Genomic DNA, 19,076 nt, shown 5'->3' on the forward strand with positions numbered 1-19,076 from the left:
GCAGGAAGAAAGCCTATGCTGGTGAATTGCAATTATGCAGGCTTAGCGTGTGGCAGAGACTTCTCGCAAACTGCTCGCCTTGAGTTAGGAACTGTCATGTGCTCATGTTTTGCAGGGGGCTGCATGCACTCATATGTCGGGCACATTTTGCATGCATAATGCGGAAATCAAAAGAATTTTAGGTCGCCTGGCTGCAAGGAAATCAGGTGTGGCTCCCCCTCCCATTCCAAAATCCTTCTCCCTTAGCCAGCTTGTGCTCTGGGCATGTATGTTTACATTTAGACAAGTGTTTCTGCAACATTCTTTGGTTTACTTGTCTTAGCAGCAGCTGCTGCGTGAACACACACACAGCTGATAAGCCCTTTTTAGTAATGGGCTAGTTTGAAAGAGACTCCCCCAAGCTTATATAAAGAATCAATATGTCTTTGTGCGGGACAATGAAACGGAAAAAAATATTTTATTAATGTCTTCACAAGGTTACAGCGGTAAATGAATAAACATTATTATAGAGTTAAAACTGAGGTCTGAAAAACTATACATCTTGTCAAGTCTAGGGTACAGCAGGTAGCATAAAAAGGAAGTCAAAGTGGAGTTTCAAAGAGCTGCTGGCTATTGTTTCTGAGGCACGTCGGTGAGGGGGGTGTTTCGAATCTGTCCGTAAGAGCGTGCAAAGTCCCTGGAAAACAGCAGAACAAAAGACACACATATGTATATATTCTTGGAACCAATAATTATTGGGGACGCTCTGGGGACGCTCACGTTGCAGGTGGTGGAAAGCACCAATTAGAAATGTTACTGATTTATGCGGGGAAACCTTTTATATCCGAGAACAAAACAAGTGAGTGGGTGTCCTGTGAAGCAGAGATGACCAATCGCAAAGGGCAGGCTAAAGATAAATTTCGAGAAGAACAACACACCCTTTTCACAACCCGCTTGGGAGATGAAAACTAGCAGCGATATCCCACAGACAGGCCTATCTTTGCTGCAGCTGTCGTACATTCAGCTGTGGCATAAATCAGGGAATGCAAAACCTACAAATGCTACAGAGAGGTGTTTAACAGCCATCAGCTCAGGCCTGACCTGCATATGCAACAGGATGAAGCAGCGGAGGGGAACCTTTCACTTTGGGTTGCAGGTAGAAGGTGACATTTTTCCTTGCCTCCTTGTGTAAACTAATTCCCTGGACATGTAAGAAAAACAAAGGTCTAGCAGCTCAGGAAGAAAGCTCAGCGGGGTTTGAGATGTACAAGTTTTCTACTTGCAGTGAGACATCATTCTGCTCTGTGCACAGAAAGTGTCAAGAGTGCATTTGGGAAAAGCAAATCTTAATGTTCAAGAAGCATCTGAGACACAGACACCAGGGAATTAAAGACCCAGTTCTTACTGAGGTTGTGGGAAGTGGTGCAGCCCCAGCACAGGTTTACCAATCCCATGAGAGCCAGGCTTGGGGGGCAAAGACTGCAATGATCAGGCCCTGCTTGGGAACCTGTAACTGGACGGATAAAAACCTGAGCATCTCCAGATGTTGCTAAACTCCAGCTCCCATCAGCCCCAAGTCCCAGCGTCACCAATGGATGATGGGAGATTCACGCTAGCAACATCTGGAGGGCCACAGAACAGCCCATGGTTCTTCTAGAGGTTTGTTGTTGATAGAAAATAGGATGCTACACTTGAATCTGGGTGGGCAAGGCAATTATTGTGCTCTAGCAATTATGTGTTGACTGAACAAAGTCCTGGAGCATTAAACTTAGACCTGAATTGACTTTCTGTTGTGCCAAAACAGAATATATATTTTTCACATGCTCCTTTCAAACTCTTAGGTCTCGAAGAGTTGCTATATTCCTGTTTTGAGGAAATGGAGATTTGCTGAACATCGAGTCTGATCTTCGGACTGTTTCCATCACAAGTGATGCTGTAAGATCTTGTTTGGGGTGCACAAATACACAAAAAATCTTTTTCAAGGAAGAAGGAAAAGAAACCTGCTTTCTTTAATGCTAGACTTTTCCCCACAAGAGAGTTTGCTTATATTTAAAGTTTGCTTATATGTAAATCTTCCACACACTTAAGGATTCAGAAACAGATCAAACCCTGCAAGACTAATTTTTTTTCCTTAGGTTGGGGAGCAATGTCTGGTTCAAGTGACTGCCAGCATTTTTAAGGTTATGGGGGTGAATTTAGGCCAAGTTATCACATGCTTGCATTATTTCATGTCTTCAACCTCAAGTGATGGCTTTCATGTGCAAACAGCCATCCCAGGTGAAACACCAAATGCCAAGTTGTCTTATCATTTTGCTTCTTCTTTAAATATCTATAGGGCTGTCACCAGGAAGAAGGAGCAAACTTGTTGTCCCCTGTTCCAGAGGCTCCGGAGACCAATGGCTTCTGGTTACAAGAAAGGAGATTCTGACTAAACATCATCAAGAACTGTCTGACAGTAAGAGCTGTTCGACAGTGGAACAGACTCCCCGAAGAGGAGGACTCTCCCTTCCTAGAGGTTTTTAAGCAGAGGGTGGGATAGCCACCTGTCATGTATGATCTAGCTGAGATTCCTGCATTGCAGGGGGTCGGACTAGATACTACAATTCTATGATTCTCGAACAGAAACAGAGACAGTTCACAGGTTCTATTGCAATAAGGAAAGTAGGCATGCATGGGTGAATCCATTCTTATTCAAAGGACCCACAAGAGTCTCCCAAGTGAGATCTGAACCTTGGTGTAGAATCGTAGAATTGTAGATTTGGAAGGGACCACAAGGGCCATCCAGCCCAAACCCCCTGCAATGATGGAATATTTCGCCCAACATGGGGCTCGAACCCAGAATTCTGAGATCAAGAGTTTCGTGCTCTCCCGACTCAGCTTCTTGGGATGTTTCCATACAGCCATGCTCCCTGAGGATTAGTCTGCTTTGACTATTAAAAAAGGTAAAGGTAAAGGACCCCTGACAGTTAAGTCCAGTCGCAGATGACTCTGGGGTTGTGGTGCACATCTCGCTTTACTGGACGGGGGAGCCGACTTTTGTCCGCAGACAGTTTTTCTGGGTCATGTGGCCAGCATGACTAAGCCGCTTCTGGCGAAACCAGAGCAGCGCACGGAAACGCCGTTTACCTCTCCGCTGGAGCGGTACCTATTTATCTACTTGCACTTTGACGTGCTTTCGAACTGCTAAGTTGGCAGGAGCTGGGACTGAGCAACAGGAACTCACCCCGTCGCGGGGATTCGAACCGCCAACCTTCCGATCGGCAGAGCCCTAGGCTCTGTGGTTTAGACCACAGCACCACCCATGTCCCTGCTTTGACTATTAGACTAACACCAATCCAGGGTGTTTGGCAAACACCACATATATTGGCTGTTCAAAATGCACTAGCAGCGGTTAGCACTGCAGCTGTCTCTCCAAAGTGTCAATGGTAACACTGCCTTTCACCTACAGCTTCCAGAGAAAGAAGTCGGGACCCATTTTTATTATTATTTTTTGTTTTGATCTGTTCTTTTAATAGCGCGCTTTAAGGTTGTAACTCAACTCTAGGATGAAGGACAGGAAATAAATTAATTAATAGTTCCTTCCCTGCAGATACCCAAGGAAGAAACGGCATACGTAAAAGGAAGAGGTAGCAGAAGCCACAGAACTAAGCTTTCCTTGGTACGTAAATTTTTAAAGCACAGCACAAACACAGAGATAGGATGTGAAAAGAGGTCGTTAGATGGCCTGGCTAGCTGGTTAACAGCAACCTATTTTTATGGAATGAGTGCATTTCTACCAAGTGTGCTTGGCTAGGTGGATTGCCCAAAACAGGGGTGGGCAAATTTGTCTGGCCAGTGAGCCAGACTGTTATCTCCCCTAACTGTTGGGGGCCAAGTTTGACACACTGGAAGGTACCTTTTTTTGCAGAGTGCTATCTTGCAGGGTGGCGCTGTGGGTTAAACCACAGAGCCTAGGACACCCACTCTGGAAGAATGGCAGATGAAGGTGATCGACTACATGGAATTGGCAGAAATGACTGGCAGAATCCGAGACCAGGGAGAAGAGTTGGTGAAAGAAGACTGGAAGAAATTTAAAGACTATTTACAGAAATATTGTAAAATTAATGAATGTTAGAAGGATGTTGGATAGAAACTAAGGGGTTTCCAGCTGTAATGCTTTAGGAGATATGAAAAAAAGGTTTACAAATGGGTAAAAGCTTAATGGTAAGGATTTGCTGAACTAACAAATTGAAGTGGAATACAAAGAAGGGAAGTATGAGGAGGTCTGGGGAAATAAGCGTAAGGAAGATATGTTATGGAAAATTATTTGTTTTTTAACTGTTTTTATGTTGTATTTTGTTTTTTATTTTTCATTTTCATTGTTATATCTTAAAAACTTTAATAAATATCTTAAAAAAACAACAACCACAGAGCCTAGGACTTGCCGATCAGAAGGTCAGCGGTTCGAATCCCTGTGACGGGGTGAGCCCCCGTTGCTCAGTCCCTGCTCCTGCCAACCTAGCAGCTCGAAAGCACATCAAAGTGCAAGTAGATAAATAGGTACCACTCCGGCGGGAAGGTAAACAGCGTTTCCGTGCGCTGCTCTGGTTCGCCAGAAGCGGCTTAGTCATGCTGGCCACATGACCCGGAAGCTGTATGCCGGCTCCCTCGGCCAATAAAGCGAGATGAGTGCCGCAAAACCAGAGTCGTCTGTGACTGGACTTAACGGTAAGGGGTCCCTTTACCTTATCTTGCAGGGTGCATTGCAGGAGCCTGGACAAGACCCAACAACCAGCTGATGGTTCTGCCTTGCACAGGGCTATGCAGTCACTGCTGAGCAGTGGATCGGCGGTGCCTGGAAACTCCATTTTGGCTGACTCAGGCCATTACTTGCCCCATGCCAGGCATCAAATCACACACTTCGTTGGCTTTCTTACCCTCCCTTCCCCAAAAAGCCGCAAGGTGGATTGGAACAATCAAAGATAAAAAACAGCTACAAACCATAAAACCAGGGTAAACAAATAAAAAGCAGTTCCATCTGTACAGACAACTTCACAAATTCAGTTCCCACTTGCACAAATTTTGGAGGCGGAGCAATCGCTGTAACGATGGTTTGCAAACCAGCTCTAAAATGTCATGTGGTATTTTCGTTTGGCGTTCCCTCCCAAACCATGGCTTACAATAGACTCAGGTGAAGAACGACAGTTTGGCATGTTATCCGAAAACAGGATACCAATGCACTATCTCACCCGAGCCCTGAATAACAGAATTTGGTATGTAGGCTTATTTCATTTCCATTGTAAGGGTGCATAAAGATGCAAAATAGATTGGAATGCTGTTTACTAGTTAATAGATATTTTCCCCCAGCATACCATTAATCAAGTTTAAAAATAAGCACAGGTACCTACCAATGCGTCAACAGAAACATGTTTTTAATCTTCTTGGCTTCCCCTGGCATTCAGTGTTTCCTGACAAGAGAAAAGATTTCTTTTTACTAACTAAAACACCCCACAATTCTAAAATCTAAAATAGGTAGCAGTTCATAGTTATCATTATTAAAAGACATCAAACCAACAATTACGAAAAAGCATTAGGGGGGAAAAACACACATTTGTAATGTTTTAAGTTCTTAGTTACATTAGTTGTCCATAGATTACAAGTTACTAGTTATGAGGTTTTACATTTGTTTAATAGGGAATAATTTCCTCCAATTAAACTGACCGAACTAAGGCTTTTTAGATGACTAGAACAAATTAAGCTTTTTAATATGAAATTTTAGGTGGTGATCTTAAAGCCTCCCTTTTCTATAATCTAAAATAGAACTTGCTAATTTGTACCCTTCCCTGCTTTTATTGGTTATATTAAGATAAATTAAGTGAGATTAAAATCTTATTTGATTTATTTACCTTTGCAAATGAAGACCGTTTTAAGGGTTACACATCCTCTGCCTCTGACGAAAGCGACCTCAATTAGTCAAGTCAGAAAGTCTTTAAAAGCTTTGTGTTTATTGCTTCCAGCACGGAGTGAGGTGGTCATTAAGGTACCAAAATTCTCAAAAAACAAACAAAAATTCCGAAGTTGCACTAAGTGAAGAAATGCTCAACAAGATGAAAACTAAGTCACAGGTGTTGTTGTTTTTTTTTAATTTATTGTTTCAGAAAAAGCATTAACTATTTTAAACCAATAATTTGTTTTTTAAAAAATGTGGAAATCCAGTAGATCGATACCATTTGGATAACTCCTTTAAAAGCCTTTAAGTCTATATTGTGTATAGGTGAATAAATATATGTATATATCTATATATATATATATATATATATCTATAATATAATGAAATGCACCTTTAGGTTTATACCATTTTATTAAAAAAAGCAAGTAGTTGTACAGTGTTTTAGTAGGAGCAATTTAATATTGATCGTTGTTAAAAATCACTCCCTCCCTGGTTACTACTATTTATGAAGGTTTTTAAATAAATAATGCATACTCTCACACACACTGATTTTTCTTTCAAAAGTTTATTTAGTATCAAGCAAGAGTAATCTTTGCTTAACACTACAGAACATTTCAAGACTCAAGTTACAAAATACCACATTATTTGCATCTGTGATCTGCCTCCCTTTTTACGTAGGTTTGCAAAGAGAAAGACTAGCAAAATGGTTGAAAGATAAAAACTAGAAGAACTAAATTGTCGAAAACCTTTAAAATAAAAGGTTACGCTTAGGTTAAAATCATGGATTAACATATTTAATAAACCTAGCTGTTTTTAACACTAGTTAATCAAAGGTTATATTTTCTCTCTCTCTCTCTTTTTTGTTTGTTTTGATCACCTATTGGTTCTCCCCCCACCCCCACCCGCCCGAATACAATCTGGAAATAACAAAGTTCCGCGTTTCAACGTGTCTTCCTGTCCAGGCTTTTCATTCAGCAAAAAATAGATTAAGCTCAGTCCGTCCATTCAGATTAAGCACTTTGATTTTAATAAAAAGGGATTGTTCATAGAAAAAAATTACTTTGAACAGTATACAGGACTGGTGGAGATTGGGTATTTCACAACATCAGACAGTGTAATCAGTATCTGGCATATGGCTGTTCTCTGTAGCCTCCTTTTGTTGTCCTTGCTGAAGGTGCCTTGTGTCTTGAACTGGTCCATTCTTCCTGTCCTGAAATGAGGAAGCGTAAACATGGTTCAGGCTTCTCCTAAATAGATCTGCGGCTTGTTTTTTGGGGGGGAGGAAAAGGGTGGCTCAGTGGCATAACTCTAGACAGGGGAGCAGGCAGAGAGGAGGAATAAACAGATAGCTCTCCTGAAGGAGGGGTGCAGAAAGTAGAGCCCTCCCCCCAAAAAATCAGTATTGGGACCTGTGCTTTTTAAGTTGTTCATAAACCTTCAAGACTAGGGTTTCCCAAACTTGGGAGTCTCCAGCTTCTTTTGCACTACAATTCCCATCATCCATAGCTAGCAGGTCCAGTGGTCAGGGATGATGATGATGATGATAATGATAATAATAATAATAATAATAATAATAATAATAATAATAATAATAATAATTTATTATTTATACCCCACCCATCTGGCTGGGTTTCCCCAGCCACTCTGGGCGGCTTCCAACGAAACACTAAAATACAATAACCTATTAAACATTAAAAGCTTCCCTAAACAGGGCTGCCTTCAGATGTCTTCTAAAAGTCTGGTAGTTATTTTTCTCTTTGACATCTGGTTGGAAGGCATTCCACAGGGCGGGTGCCACTACCGAGAAGGTCTCTGCCTGGTTCCCTGTAACTTGGCTTCTCGCAGCGAGGGAACCGCCAGAAGGCCCTCTGCGCTGGACCTCAGTGTCCGGGCAGAATGATGGAGGTAGAGACGCTCCTTCAGGTATACTGGACCGAGGGAATCGTAGTGCAAAAACAGCTGGAGGCTCCCAAGTTTGGGAAACCCTGGTCTAGAGTTAGGGGTCAGCAGTGAGCTGGCGATGTTTGCTAATGATACTAAACTGCTTAGCCTCGCTGAAAGGAAAGGACCTATCCAAACTGTGCGAGCGGGCAGCAAAACCAGAGCCGCCTTTCCCATAAGGCTTAGTGGTGCGTCGCGCCAGGGCGCCGGCCTCTCAGGGGTGCCCCAGCAAGTGAGGGAGTTGCGCGACTTTGCCGGCGGCCTCCCCTTTCCCTGCACGCCCGCCAACTGTGCCCCGCCAACCATAAGGCTGGCGGGTGTGAGGCTTCCCTCCCAAGCCTCTTCGGGAGAAGAGTGATCCTCCCAGAGGCTTGGGAGGGAAGCTGCGCTCTCCTCCCATGGAGGCTTGGGAGGGGTGCAACTTCACTCCCAAGCCTCTGGGGGAATCGCTCTCCTGCAGCAGCATGGGAGAGAGTTGCGCCCCCCCCTGATGGCTGGCAGTGCGCAGCTACGGCCACCCCAACACTATCCGTGGTAATTTGGGGGTGCTGGGCGGATATTTGCACCCCAGCGCCGCATCTGCTAAAGGCGGCCCTGAGCAAAACAGCAAACGTTACACAAATCCAAGGTGTGCTCACACTGGTCGCTTCACCTCAAAAAGGTTATTGCAGAGTGGGAGAAGGGTCCGGAAAAGGGCAACCCAAATGATCCGAGGGGGTGGAGCGACTCCCTCAAAGAGTTTGCAGCGCTGGGGACTTTGTAGTTTTGAGAAAAGCGGCATAATGGAATTTTACAAAAATTATGCATGACATGGAGGAAACAGGCAAAGATTTCCTTCCTCTCTAGTAAATGTTGGGAGATTCAAAGGCAGATGAAAGAAAGTACTTCACACATTCACCCCCCCCCAAGTGATGGCCACCAACGTGGATGGTATTTAAAAGAGGATTAGACAAACTCATGGAAGAAAAGCCTATCAATGGCTACTAGCCTTGGCTATATACTCTGTGTCCGTGAGTGAGGCCAGTACATGTGAAACTCGAAAAATTAAAGGCTCAGGAACCCATTGCAGGTGTTATGGATTGAATAGCTACTACACCTTTCCACAATATTCTAATTTTCAGAGATTGTTAATTTGGGGTTTTCATCAGCTGTATGGCATAATCATCACAATTATGACAAATAAAGCCTTGACATATCTCGCTTTGCATGTCATGAGTCTATCTCATATATTAGTTTCATCTTTTAAGCTGAATTACTGAAATAAATGAACTTTTCCACGACATTCTAATTTTTCGAGTTTTACCTGTAGGCTTCTGAATACCAGTTTCCAGAAAGCACAGCAGGGGTGTCTATTTTTGTAAGGCAATTTTTTGTTCCATTCAGTGTGAAGGAGTAGGTGAGGGCTACGGGACCTCAGGTCTAGGTGTTGAAATATAGCCTCCCAGGCCTTCAAGCCCTCCTCAGGACACGCCCCTCACCACTGCAGGGGGTTGGACTAGATGACCCTCGGGGACCTTCCAACTCTATGATTCTAACCCTGCTTCACACCCCCAGTATTTTTTCCTGTCTTGAATGTGCCCTTGACCTTTTGGGGAGCTACATAAAAACCTCAGAGATAGCGTGTAGCTTTCAGGTGGGTTGTTTTTGGTGTGTGTGTGTGTGTGTGTGTGTGTTCGTTTCTTGAGATTCTCTGGTCCCAGACCATTTAAAGGTCAAAACCATCACTTTGAATTGAGCCCGGAGACGAACTGGCAACTAACGAAACTGGGAGGATTAATGAGTGTACCAAGATCCATTCTATCAGCCTCAGATCAAAGCTGGCAGCTACGACGACTGCATTAACAAAGAGGCAGTCGCTATAATTAAACAAAAACATCCTATGCACATAGCCTGAGCTTTCTCTCTTCACTCCTCCCTTATTGGAAAAGGGAAATGAATCGCAGCATGGCTGGGCTTAGCCTTATGCATTAAGATGCACACATAGTTTCTTTCCATGCTCTGGGTTCAGACGTATTCTGTGGTTTGGTTCCCTGCTTGGCTAAGGCAGCAGCAAAATGGGCTGTGTGCCCATACTGCATATGCTTAACTCCTGCTAAGGCAACCTTCTCAACCTTGTGCCTTCCAGGCCTGTATCTTCCATCAGCCCCAGCCATGATGGCAGGGGCTGCTGAGAGTTATGCTCAAAAAGATCTGCAGGACACCGGACTGGGCAAGGTTGGTTAAAGGCTTTTGATTACATGCTATGGACTATCTTCTGCTTGGACTACTGCAATGCACTCTCTGTGGGGCTACCTTTGAAAGTGACTTGGAAACTAGAACTAATCCAGAATGTGGGAGCTGGACTGGTGACTGGGAGCAGCCGCTGGGACCATATTAACACCGGTCTTAAAAGATCTACATTGGCTCCCAGTACGTTTCCAAATACAATTCAAAGTGTTGGTGCTGACCTTTAAAGCCCTAAACGGCCTTGGCCCTGTGTGTCTGAAGGAGCGTCTCCACCTCCATCTTTCAGCCTGGACACTGAGGTCCAGCTCCAAAGGACTTTTGGTGGTTCCCTGACTGCGAGATGTGAAGCTACATGGAACCAGGCAGAGGGCCTTCTCAGCAGTGGCACCCACGCTGTTGAAAGCCATCCCATCAGATGTCAAGTAGATAAATATCTATACAGTGGTACCTCTGGTTACGTACTTAATTCGTTCTGGAGGTCCGTTCTTAACGTGAAACTGTTCTTAACCTGAAGCACCACTTTAGCTAATGGGGCCTCCCGCTGCTGCCGCACTGCGATTTCTGTTCTCATCCTGAAGCAAAGTTCTTAACCCGAGGTACAATTTCTGGGTTAGCGGAGTCTGTAACCTGAAGCGTATGTAACCCGAGGTACCACTGTACAACTTTTAGAAGACATCTGAAGGCAGTCCTGTGTCGGGAGGCTTTTAATGCTTGGTGTTTTATTATGTTTTTATATGTGTTGGAAGACTTGCTGGGGCAACCCAGCCAGATGGGCAGGGTCTAAATATATATTATTATTATTATTATTATTATTATTATTATTATTATTATTATTATTATTACATCTGAATGCAGACATTCTGAACCAATGGGAGCTTCCAGACCACCCTGTTCCGTTCATTTAGGTATCACTTCGGAAGCAAGGAAAGATGGCAAATATTGCTTTGTGTGTTGGCATTAAGCCCATTGCAGGCTTCTTTGCTGAAATGTTTCGCCATCGCGAGGCAAGCTGAAGCCAGGCCTCCTGCTGCCAGGCAGCTCATTTTAATGCCGAAGCATGAAAACGATCAAAGCTATGCAAGTCCGTGGAGACCAATTTAGCATGTTGCGAGAGGGGTAAGGAGGAGGCTTAAAGCAGTCTTTCCCTTTTGATACTATCGTGTAATCGGCTGCTCCCCCTCAAGGTGACTTGCGGACATTTAAGCCTGTGACACGCAGGCAGCCTGTGTGGTAGAACGATTTACTATGACAAACAAACCCAAGCGGGGGGCCCGGTTGCTTCAGGTGGGAGGTGTGTGGTGGATATTATTTATTTATTTTAAGCATCATCAAGCATACTTCAAAGGTATCCCCAGAAACGGTTTTCCAGACTTGTCCCTGAAAAAGTGCCGCAACATCCATTAAGTGGAGGAATTTGCGAGGCACCTGCTCTGACAGCAGGCAAGTCGTGAGGGTGTTATTTGCGGCAAGACGGGGAGGGGTGCCCAGCCTCATGCCAGGTCGGATCCTGAGCCCCTCTGATCTCCAGCCAAAGGTTTAACGTTATCTCCAAAGCAAAGGTGTCTCTTAACATGCTTTGTGTGTCTAATCCGACACAGGTTTCTTTAATTAAACCTGTCACCTCTGCACTCCGGCGCGCGTGCGTGTGTGTTTTTAATTAATCTCCGTCGAGTAGCATGTGGATTCTGCTCTGGAAATTATTCTTTACCAACAAGAACCCCAGCTCCTCTTTGTCCCTTCTGTGCCTACGTAAAGCACCTTTTTTTTATATAACCTCTGTTTAATGACCTACCTCCTCGAATTCGTTCAAGTGGCGCAGAAAAGCAAAGCTAAAGCATTGGGGGTGGGGAGAAACCCCGCAGGCCAAGTGAGAAGCGTTAAAAATATTCAGCAAGGAACTTGAGTTAAGAATGAGGTCAAGGGCGCTTTCATACATCCAGACACACCAGCTCGAGCCAAGGAGACTCAGGCAGCGGCTTGGTATACCCAGAAGCTAGGTTCTCAGAAATCATGACACACCTGTTCTATAAAGGTAAAGGGACCTCTGACCATTAGGTCCAGTCGTGGCCGACTCTGGGGTTGCGGAGCTCATCTCACTTTATTGGCCGAGGGAGCCGGCGTACAGCTTCCAGGTCATGTGGCCAGCATGACTAAGCTGCTTCTGGCGAACCAGAGCAGTGCACGGAAACGCCGTTTACCTTCCCGCTGGAGCAGTACCTATTTATCTACTTGCACTTTGACGTGCTTTTGAACTGCTAGGTTGGCAGGAGCTGGGACTGTGAAATGGGAGCTCGCCCCGTCGTGGGGATTTGAACCGCCGACCTTCTGATCGGCAAGTCCTAGGCTCTGTGGTTTAACCCACAGCGCCACCCGCGTCCCAGTCTATGCCCATGGCCAATTCATTCCACAACTGGGAGAATTCAGCTACTCTCTTAATCCCTACCTTAAATGGCTCCTCTTACGTGTATTCTTTAGCTTAAGTCCTCCTCTATCAACTGAAATGAAGCGTAAATATGTGGAACGGAATTTGCACATTTTCATCTCTCTTTATGCCTTGCCCTCTATCAGGATTTAGAACGGTGTTCCCAAAACTTGGGTCTCCAGCTGTTTGTGAACTACAACTCCCATCATCCCTTGACCACTGGTCCTGCTACCTAAGAATCATGGGAGTTGTAGCCCCAAAAAGAGCTGGAGACCCAAGTTTGGGAAACCCTGATGATAAAAAAGTCCTTGAGGCTTCTCTCCCCTGTGCACTTTTTTAAAGCTTCTACAGTGGTACCTCTAGTTACGTACTTAATTCATTCTGGAGGTCTGTTCTTAACCTGAAACTGTTCTTAACCTGAAGCAAAGTTCTTAACCCAAGGTATTATTTCTGGGTTAGCGGAGTCTGTAACCTGAAGTGTATGTAACCCGAAGTACCACTGTACTACTTTAAAAACATTTTTATATACAGCGTATGGATGTATGTGTGGGTATTAATAACATTATTTGTATTAGCACATGTTTGCAGTCTCCTGGGGAGATCAAAAGGAGGTGAATAGTAGCAGCAACATGGAAGGAGAAACCAGTGAGCTGAGCTCTGTTAAACTCTTCATTGGTGACTTTCGGGGATACCTGACTTGGCTCAGCGCTACTGATGAAATGAAACACAGCACCATAAATTGGGAGGCACCTGTTGGCTATGCTAAAGTTTGTCTAGCTGATATTGTACACAGGCCAGACTGTTTGCTGTGTGTGTGTTCATGCACGAGTAGGAAACTACCATGTTGGGTGGGGGGCAATCGGCAAATGGCAACAAGGGAAAGTGAAAGAAGCATTTGCAAGACAGGAGAACTCCAGACAGCGAGAACACAAAAATGCCCTGCTGGATCAGACCAAGGCCTGTCTGGTCCTGCATTCTGTTCTCACACTGACTGGCCAGATGTTGACAAGAAGCGCACCAACAGAACAAGAAAGCAAAAGACCTCTCTCGCTCATACTCTGCAGCAACTGGTGTGCTGCCTGCGATTCTGAATGTTCAGCTTCTTTGGCCTATCCTGGGATGGGTTCTAGTATTATGAACGACGGAGAAAAACGTTTCTCTACCCACTTCCTCCATGGCATGCACAATGAAATCTGCAGCTTCGGTGGAAACGGTGTCTTGTAGTGTGCAGATGTGAGAGCAGATTTTTCTTTTTCATGCAAGGCGGCAAATTCAAAATGCCTGAGAACCGTTCTCTTTTTAGATGAAATTCGCTTCTCCCAGAACATTAAAGTTACTCACTGTAAGAATCGTATGTGTCGTCACTCAGGCCATGGGCGTAATCATAGTAATCGCCACCACTGTTTGGAAAGAGAAAAACAATCCAGCTGTTAATAAAAGAATTGTGATATAGCAGGAACACAGCTCACAAGAGCTTGTGAGAATGTGCTTTTTGCAGCCGGGTCCCCCCTGCCCACTCAAAAACCAATGCCAAACCTGCTACCTGGGCAGGGGTCCCCTATGTGGTGCCCTCCATATGTGGATGGACTACAACTCCCATCAGCACTGACCAATGGCTATCTGCAAGACACCATGCTGGCTATCCCTGCACAGAGGTGACTGATAAAAAAAAAATCCATAAAATTTTATTAACGCTTTTCGTAATACGATTAAAAATGAACTAATCTAAATAAAAACAGAATGCTCTTAAGCCTTCTCTCACACAGAGAGTGGTGGACCATTCTAGTTTCCACCTGGGAGCTTTCCTTTCCTCTCCCACCCTGGAACATCTTCCCTTCCCTGCCCATCACCAATTTTTTTTAATAATTGCTTAGAAACTTCCCCCAGCCCCCCAACCTCCACTTCCCCTGCAGAATTGTAAACTGGCATAGAAATTATTTATGCAACTAAAATATACATTGCCCTGGGTCTATTGAATTATATTACTAGCCACACATTTTTTTAAAAAAATAATAATAATCTGGGATGTTCCTTGGCCCAAACTTGGGCCACCGCTCAGGGATAAGGGCCATTGCACTGCATACAGAAAGTCCTAGGTTCCATTGCCTACATAACCATCCCAAAGTGGGGGTCTCATTGAACAGGGGTTGGGAATATTTTACCCTCTGAGATCCATTTCCCAGCTGAACAGACAGTTCTGGCCTGGGTGGAGCGATCATGTGGCTCAGTGTAAAATAGCTCTACCGTCATACCTCGGGTTAAAGTCGCTTCAGGTTGAGTGTTTTCAGGTTACGCTCTGCGGCGACCCGGAAGTAATGGAACGCGTTACTTCCGGGTTTCACCGCTCGCGCATGCGCAGACGCTCAAAATGAAGTCACGCACATGCTCAGAAGCGGCGGACCATGACCCGCGCATACGCAGACGCGGGTTGAGTTCTGCTCTGGATGCGAATGGGGATCCAGAATGGATCCCGTTCACATCCAGAGGTACCACTGTATTATGTTCATAAGGGGTTCAAGATGTTTTACACGAAGCCAGGTCAGCTGAAATATGTTTGTGTGTTTTTTGGTTTTTTTTTACCAGAATTGGGTCCAAAGCAGTTCACAAATTTAATGTATCAACACATGATAATAACAAAAAACACACGATAAAAACCACCAGCAGATGAAACAGAAGCGATCAGCTACATTTTGCAATACTCTAAAAGCCTGGGAGAATGAAAAGGCTTTCATCTGGTGCATAATGGGAAGCAGCCAGACAAACCACCATGGGAGGGTGGTGCCATTGATGGGAGGTCACAGCACAAAAGTCCTCCATCTCTGGCCTCTTAATGAGGAAAAGAGAAAGGCCTTTTTATACCTGCTTTGCTGATCTGAATTATTCTGCAATTAGTGGACAAATTGGTTCACAAAGGCAAGTTGTTTAAAGCACATTAGAAAGAAACAGAGGGGCTCTTGCATGCTGTTGGGTCAAGCGGCTAACTGATCTATTATGACTTGGCCTTGACTGGCAACATTTTCTGTCTCTTCACCCAGCTAATTGAGATAAGAGAGCCAGGCCATCCAACAGGTAGATTGTGATCTACTGGTAGATCATGGGACCTTCTCGCCCTGCAAAGAAAAACTCAGCTGCCAGGTTTTTTTTAATAGTGGGAGTAGATCTCAAGTTGGACATGCATGCTCTAGAGGATGCGCATTAAATGGAGGGTGATTGATAATTGTGGACAATCTTTCCTCCAAGCCATCTCCTCACTGAGGAAACCCAAAGAAGGTTTCCAGAAACATAGCCAGATCAAAAGGACCACCAAAAATCTTTATAGGAGGGCACGTTGCAGCATCACTTTTTAATTCCACGAAAGCAACCCCCCCCCCCCGCCCAATGCACACTCATATTTTGATAAGAGAATTTTATACTGACATTTGCTATCGTTCCATACAGTATCTGATTACTTATTGTACGACTCATCACGTCTGCAGGCCTGAAAGCAGCTGAGCCCCGTCCCCTTACCTGTCAATCCTGTCAGAATTACTTTGGCTGGGCTTCATTTTACAAACCTAAGTGCCTGTTAAACCGAAAGCGACTTGCCTTTCATGGCATGTAAACAGCAAAACCAATAATCCTTGGTGGGAAGGGAAAAATCACTTATTTACATTGAAGGTATCTGGAGGGGGGGGGGAATCCTCAAAACTTTATTAGCAGGCAGACCCTTCAGCACCAATAACCACATCAGAAAGTTATAACGCGAGGTGGCTGGAGCTGTTTGCTCGGGTGCGGCCTGAATTTCTGTGTACCCTTCTCAGCCCACCCAACACGTAATTGAATTGTGCTCCTGTAAGCCTTCATTTTGCAGGCAGATTGAAATGAACCTGGCTACTTCTTAAATAGGGAAACTTTACGGAAGGTGGCAAGAGAAAGTGAGGCACAACTGAAATATACCTAGCTGGCCACAGGGATAATTTAAGGGGTGCATCCTGGCCAGGAGTTCACCTACCAGGCCTAGGGGAAAAAATGGATGTTCAATGAGTCTATTATTCTCCTGAGGTATGTTTTCAAGATGGTGTTTATCACAAGCAAAGGCATTTTGCATTGCACTTTAAAATGCATTCTGAATAGCAAATGTAGGGACGTGGGTGGCGCTGTGGGTTAAACCACAGAGCCTTGGACTTGCCGATCAGAAGGTCGGCGGTTCAAATCCCCGCGACGGGGTGAGCTCCCGTTGCTCGGTCCCAGCTCCTGCCAACCTAGCCGTTCGAAAGCACATCAAAGTGCAAGTAGATAAATAGGTACCGCTCCGGCGGGAAGGTAAACGGCGTTTCCGTGCGCTGCTGGCCACATGACCCGGAAGCTGTACGCCGGCTCCCTTGGCCAATAAAGCGAGATGAGCGCTGCAACCCCAGAGTCGGCCACAACTGGAACTAATGGTCAGGGGTCCCTTTACCTTTACCTAGGTGCTATAAAAGTGTTGTTTGTTTGTTTTTTAAGCCTTCTGTCAGAAGCGGGGAAAAACACTCTGCACAAGCTGACATTAGGTCCCTTAAAACATCCGGCACTCAGTGTTAGAAACTCAGATAAATAATCTAATCATTAAATGGCACCTTAAACTTAGGTTATGGTTGCCACAATGCAATGTCTAGGCATCTTTTTTTCTTTTTACATTGAGGTTTGTATGGTTGTTGTAGTTAACTTCATTTATATACTGCTTTGTATTTTAAAGAACAAATCTCAAATGCCGGCACATCAAATATAAACATCCAGAATAAAACGAATACAGGCTTCAAGGAAAATATTACAGATCCTTCTCTAAGGGATATTCTGCTTTCCTCAGTTGCCTGTCTGGCATCCAGAGATCTCCACACGGTCGCAATCTGACCCGTGCCAGTTCCAAAATGCACCTGGCTAATTTCTAACATTGCTGGCACTCTGCACATGCTAAGAGGCATGGTCCCAGAAAACAGAAGTGGGCAGCTTCAGGAAAACTTGTTGTGTAGGCTGCCAATCTTGAGAGTCACACAATGTGTAGCACTTTCACAATGGGAACTGTGCTGGACCAGGTTTTACTGAAAGCATGCAGAGACCATGCATTCTAGACATCAGGCATTGAATATCATCTATCCCAAACTAACCTGCCAGGAAACATTCACTGTGAAGAGACGTCCAGCTAGCTCGCAGCCACTCTTTCTGGGCACAAGGCTTAAAAGTGCTCAGAGACTTGCTTAAGACAACAAGGGACCTTCACCGGTTCCCTTCTACCCCATGACAAGTTCTTGTCCTTGGACCTCAAGAAATAATAGCAAGTTTTATACAGTGAGGAAAAGCTATTAGGCAGGGAAGAAAAACCAAGTCCCGCAATCATTCATGAGCCAAAGAGGGAGAACGATTGCTTGTTAAAAAAAACTGTGCAGGCCTAAACAACTTTCAACCTGCCAAGCTGAACATGCCCCACTAGCTGTGTACTTGCTTGGTGTTGAATTTTGCAATCCAGGGCTCATTTGTTTATTTAAATAACATATAGGGTTTCAGCCTCAGAGAAAGTGCCCGAGCAGAAATAGCGGTGAAGTACGGGAATTCAGAATGCGTCCATCCTAATCAGAAGCCTCTGTATAAAAATAATAAATATGCTAAAAACTACTTTGGAAACAAGCTGTCAGAATCAATGAGATTTTATTTGTTCGTGCTCCTCGCGTTCTGCCTTTCAAACACATCGCCCAGGGTGGCAGACAAATCAAAATAAAAACACTGCCGCAAAAAGCAAAGCCACCTCGAAGGAGAAGGCAAGCTTTAGAGGAGAGTGTAATGCTACAGGGCTGAAATGGGCCGGTTTTCTCCATGGATCAGTCAACGTTCTCCCTCAATCAATCCACAGGAACAGTTGAATGAACAATGCTTAAAAGAATATGAGCACTGGGAGGACAGATTGGTTGCTTTACCTATGGAAGGGCTGTGACGGCTACCCAACCCAATATTAGGCAGATACATTCCAACTAGAGATTGCACTCATCAAGAGAGACATGCTCTAAGGCACCTGTCCCACCTGTCCCAGTGTGGCACTCCCCTGAGGTTTCACACTACAACGTCCATCATCCCACAATGTCCAGGACAAGGTGCGCAACCTGGGAGTCCATGGAGACACAGGTCAATTCTGTGTGCAGGGTGGCTGTCTACCACTTCCATCTGGTATGCCAACTGAGACCCTACCTGACTGCACACTGTCTTGCCAGAGTAGTTATTTCCCACTTGGACCACTGCAATGTGCTCTACGTGGGGCTACCTTTGAAGGTGACCCAGAAACGATAGCTAATCCAGAATGCAGCAGCTACACTGGTGACTGGGAACGGCCGTCAGGACCATATCAACACTGGTTCTAAAGGATCTACACTGGCTCCCAGGACTTTTCTGAGCACAATTCAAAGTGTTGGTGTTGACCTTTGAAGCCCTGAAGGGCCTTGGCTCTGTATACCTGAAGGAGCATCTCCATCCTCATCATTCATCCCAGCCACTGAGGTCCAGCTCCGAGGGCCTTCTGGCGGTTCCTTCACTGTGAGAAGTGAAGCTACAGGGAACCAGGCAGAGCACCTTCTC

General features: G+C 44.9%; 1 protein-coding gene across 2 annotated transcripts in view; it reads right to left on the reverse strand.

The window, feature by feature from the left end:
* Positions 1-438: 438 nt before the first annotated feature.
* Positions 439-19,076, reverse strand: part of KHDRBS3 (KH RNA binding domain containing, signal transduction associated 3) — a 121,045-nt gene continuing 102,407 nt past the window's right edge. Inside the window, exons 8-11 of one of the 2 annotated variants that reach the window (XR_014529097.1) lie at positions 13,839-13,897; positions 6,969-7,118; positions 5,367-5,426; positions 439-676 (exon numbers count right to left, since the gene is read on the reverse strand). Coding sequence is in view for 1 of the 2 variants with exons in the window: in XM_083516931.1 (XP_083373057.1) it covers positions 7,027-7,118; positions 13,839-13,897 (151 nt within the window). In the remaining variant the exon portion in view is untranslated. Of the gene's footprint in view, positions 677-5,366; positions 5,427-6,457; positions 7,119-13,838; positions 13,898-19,076 lie in introns of those variants that run through there. The other variant, XM_083516931.1, reaches the window with a different exon arrangement.

Source organism: Podarcis liolepis (assembly GCF_965112155.1).
Source record: "Podarcis liolepis genome assembly, chromosome: 8".
Lineage (NCBI taxonomy): Eukaryota > Metazoa > Chordata > Lepidosauria > Squamata > Lacertidae > Podarcis > Podarcis liolepis.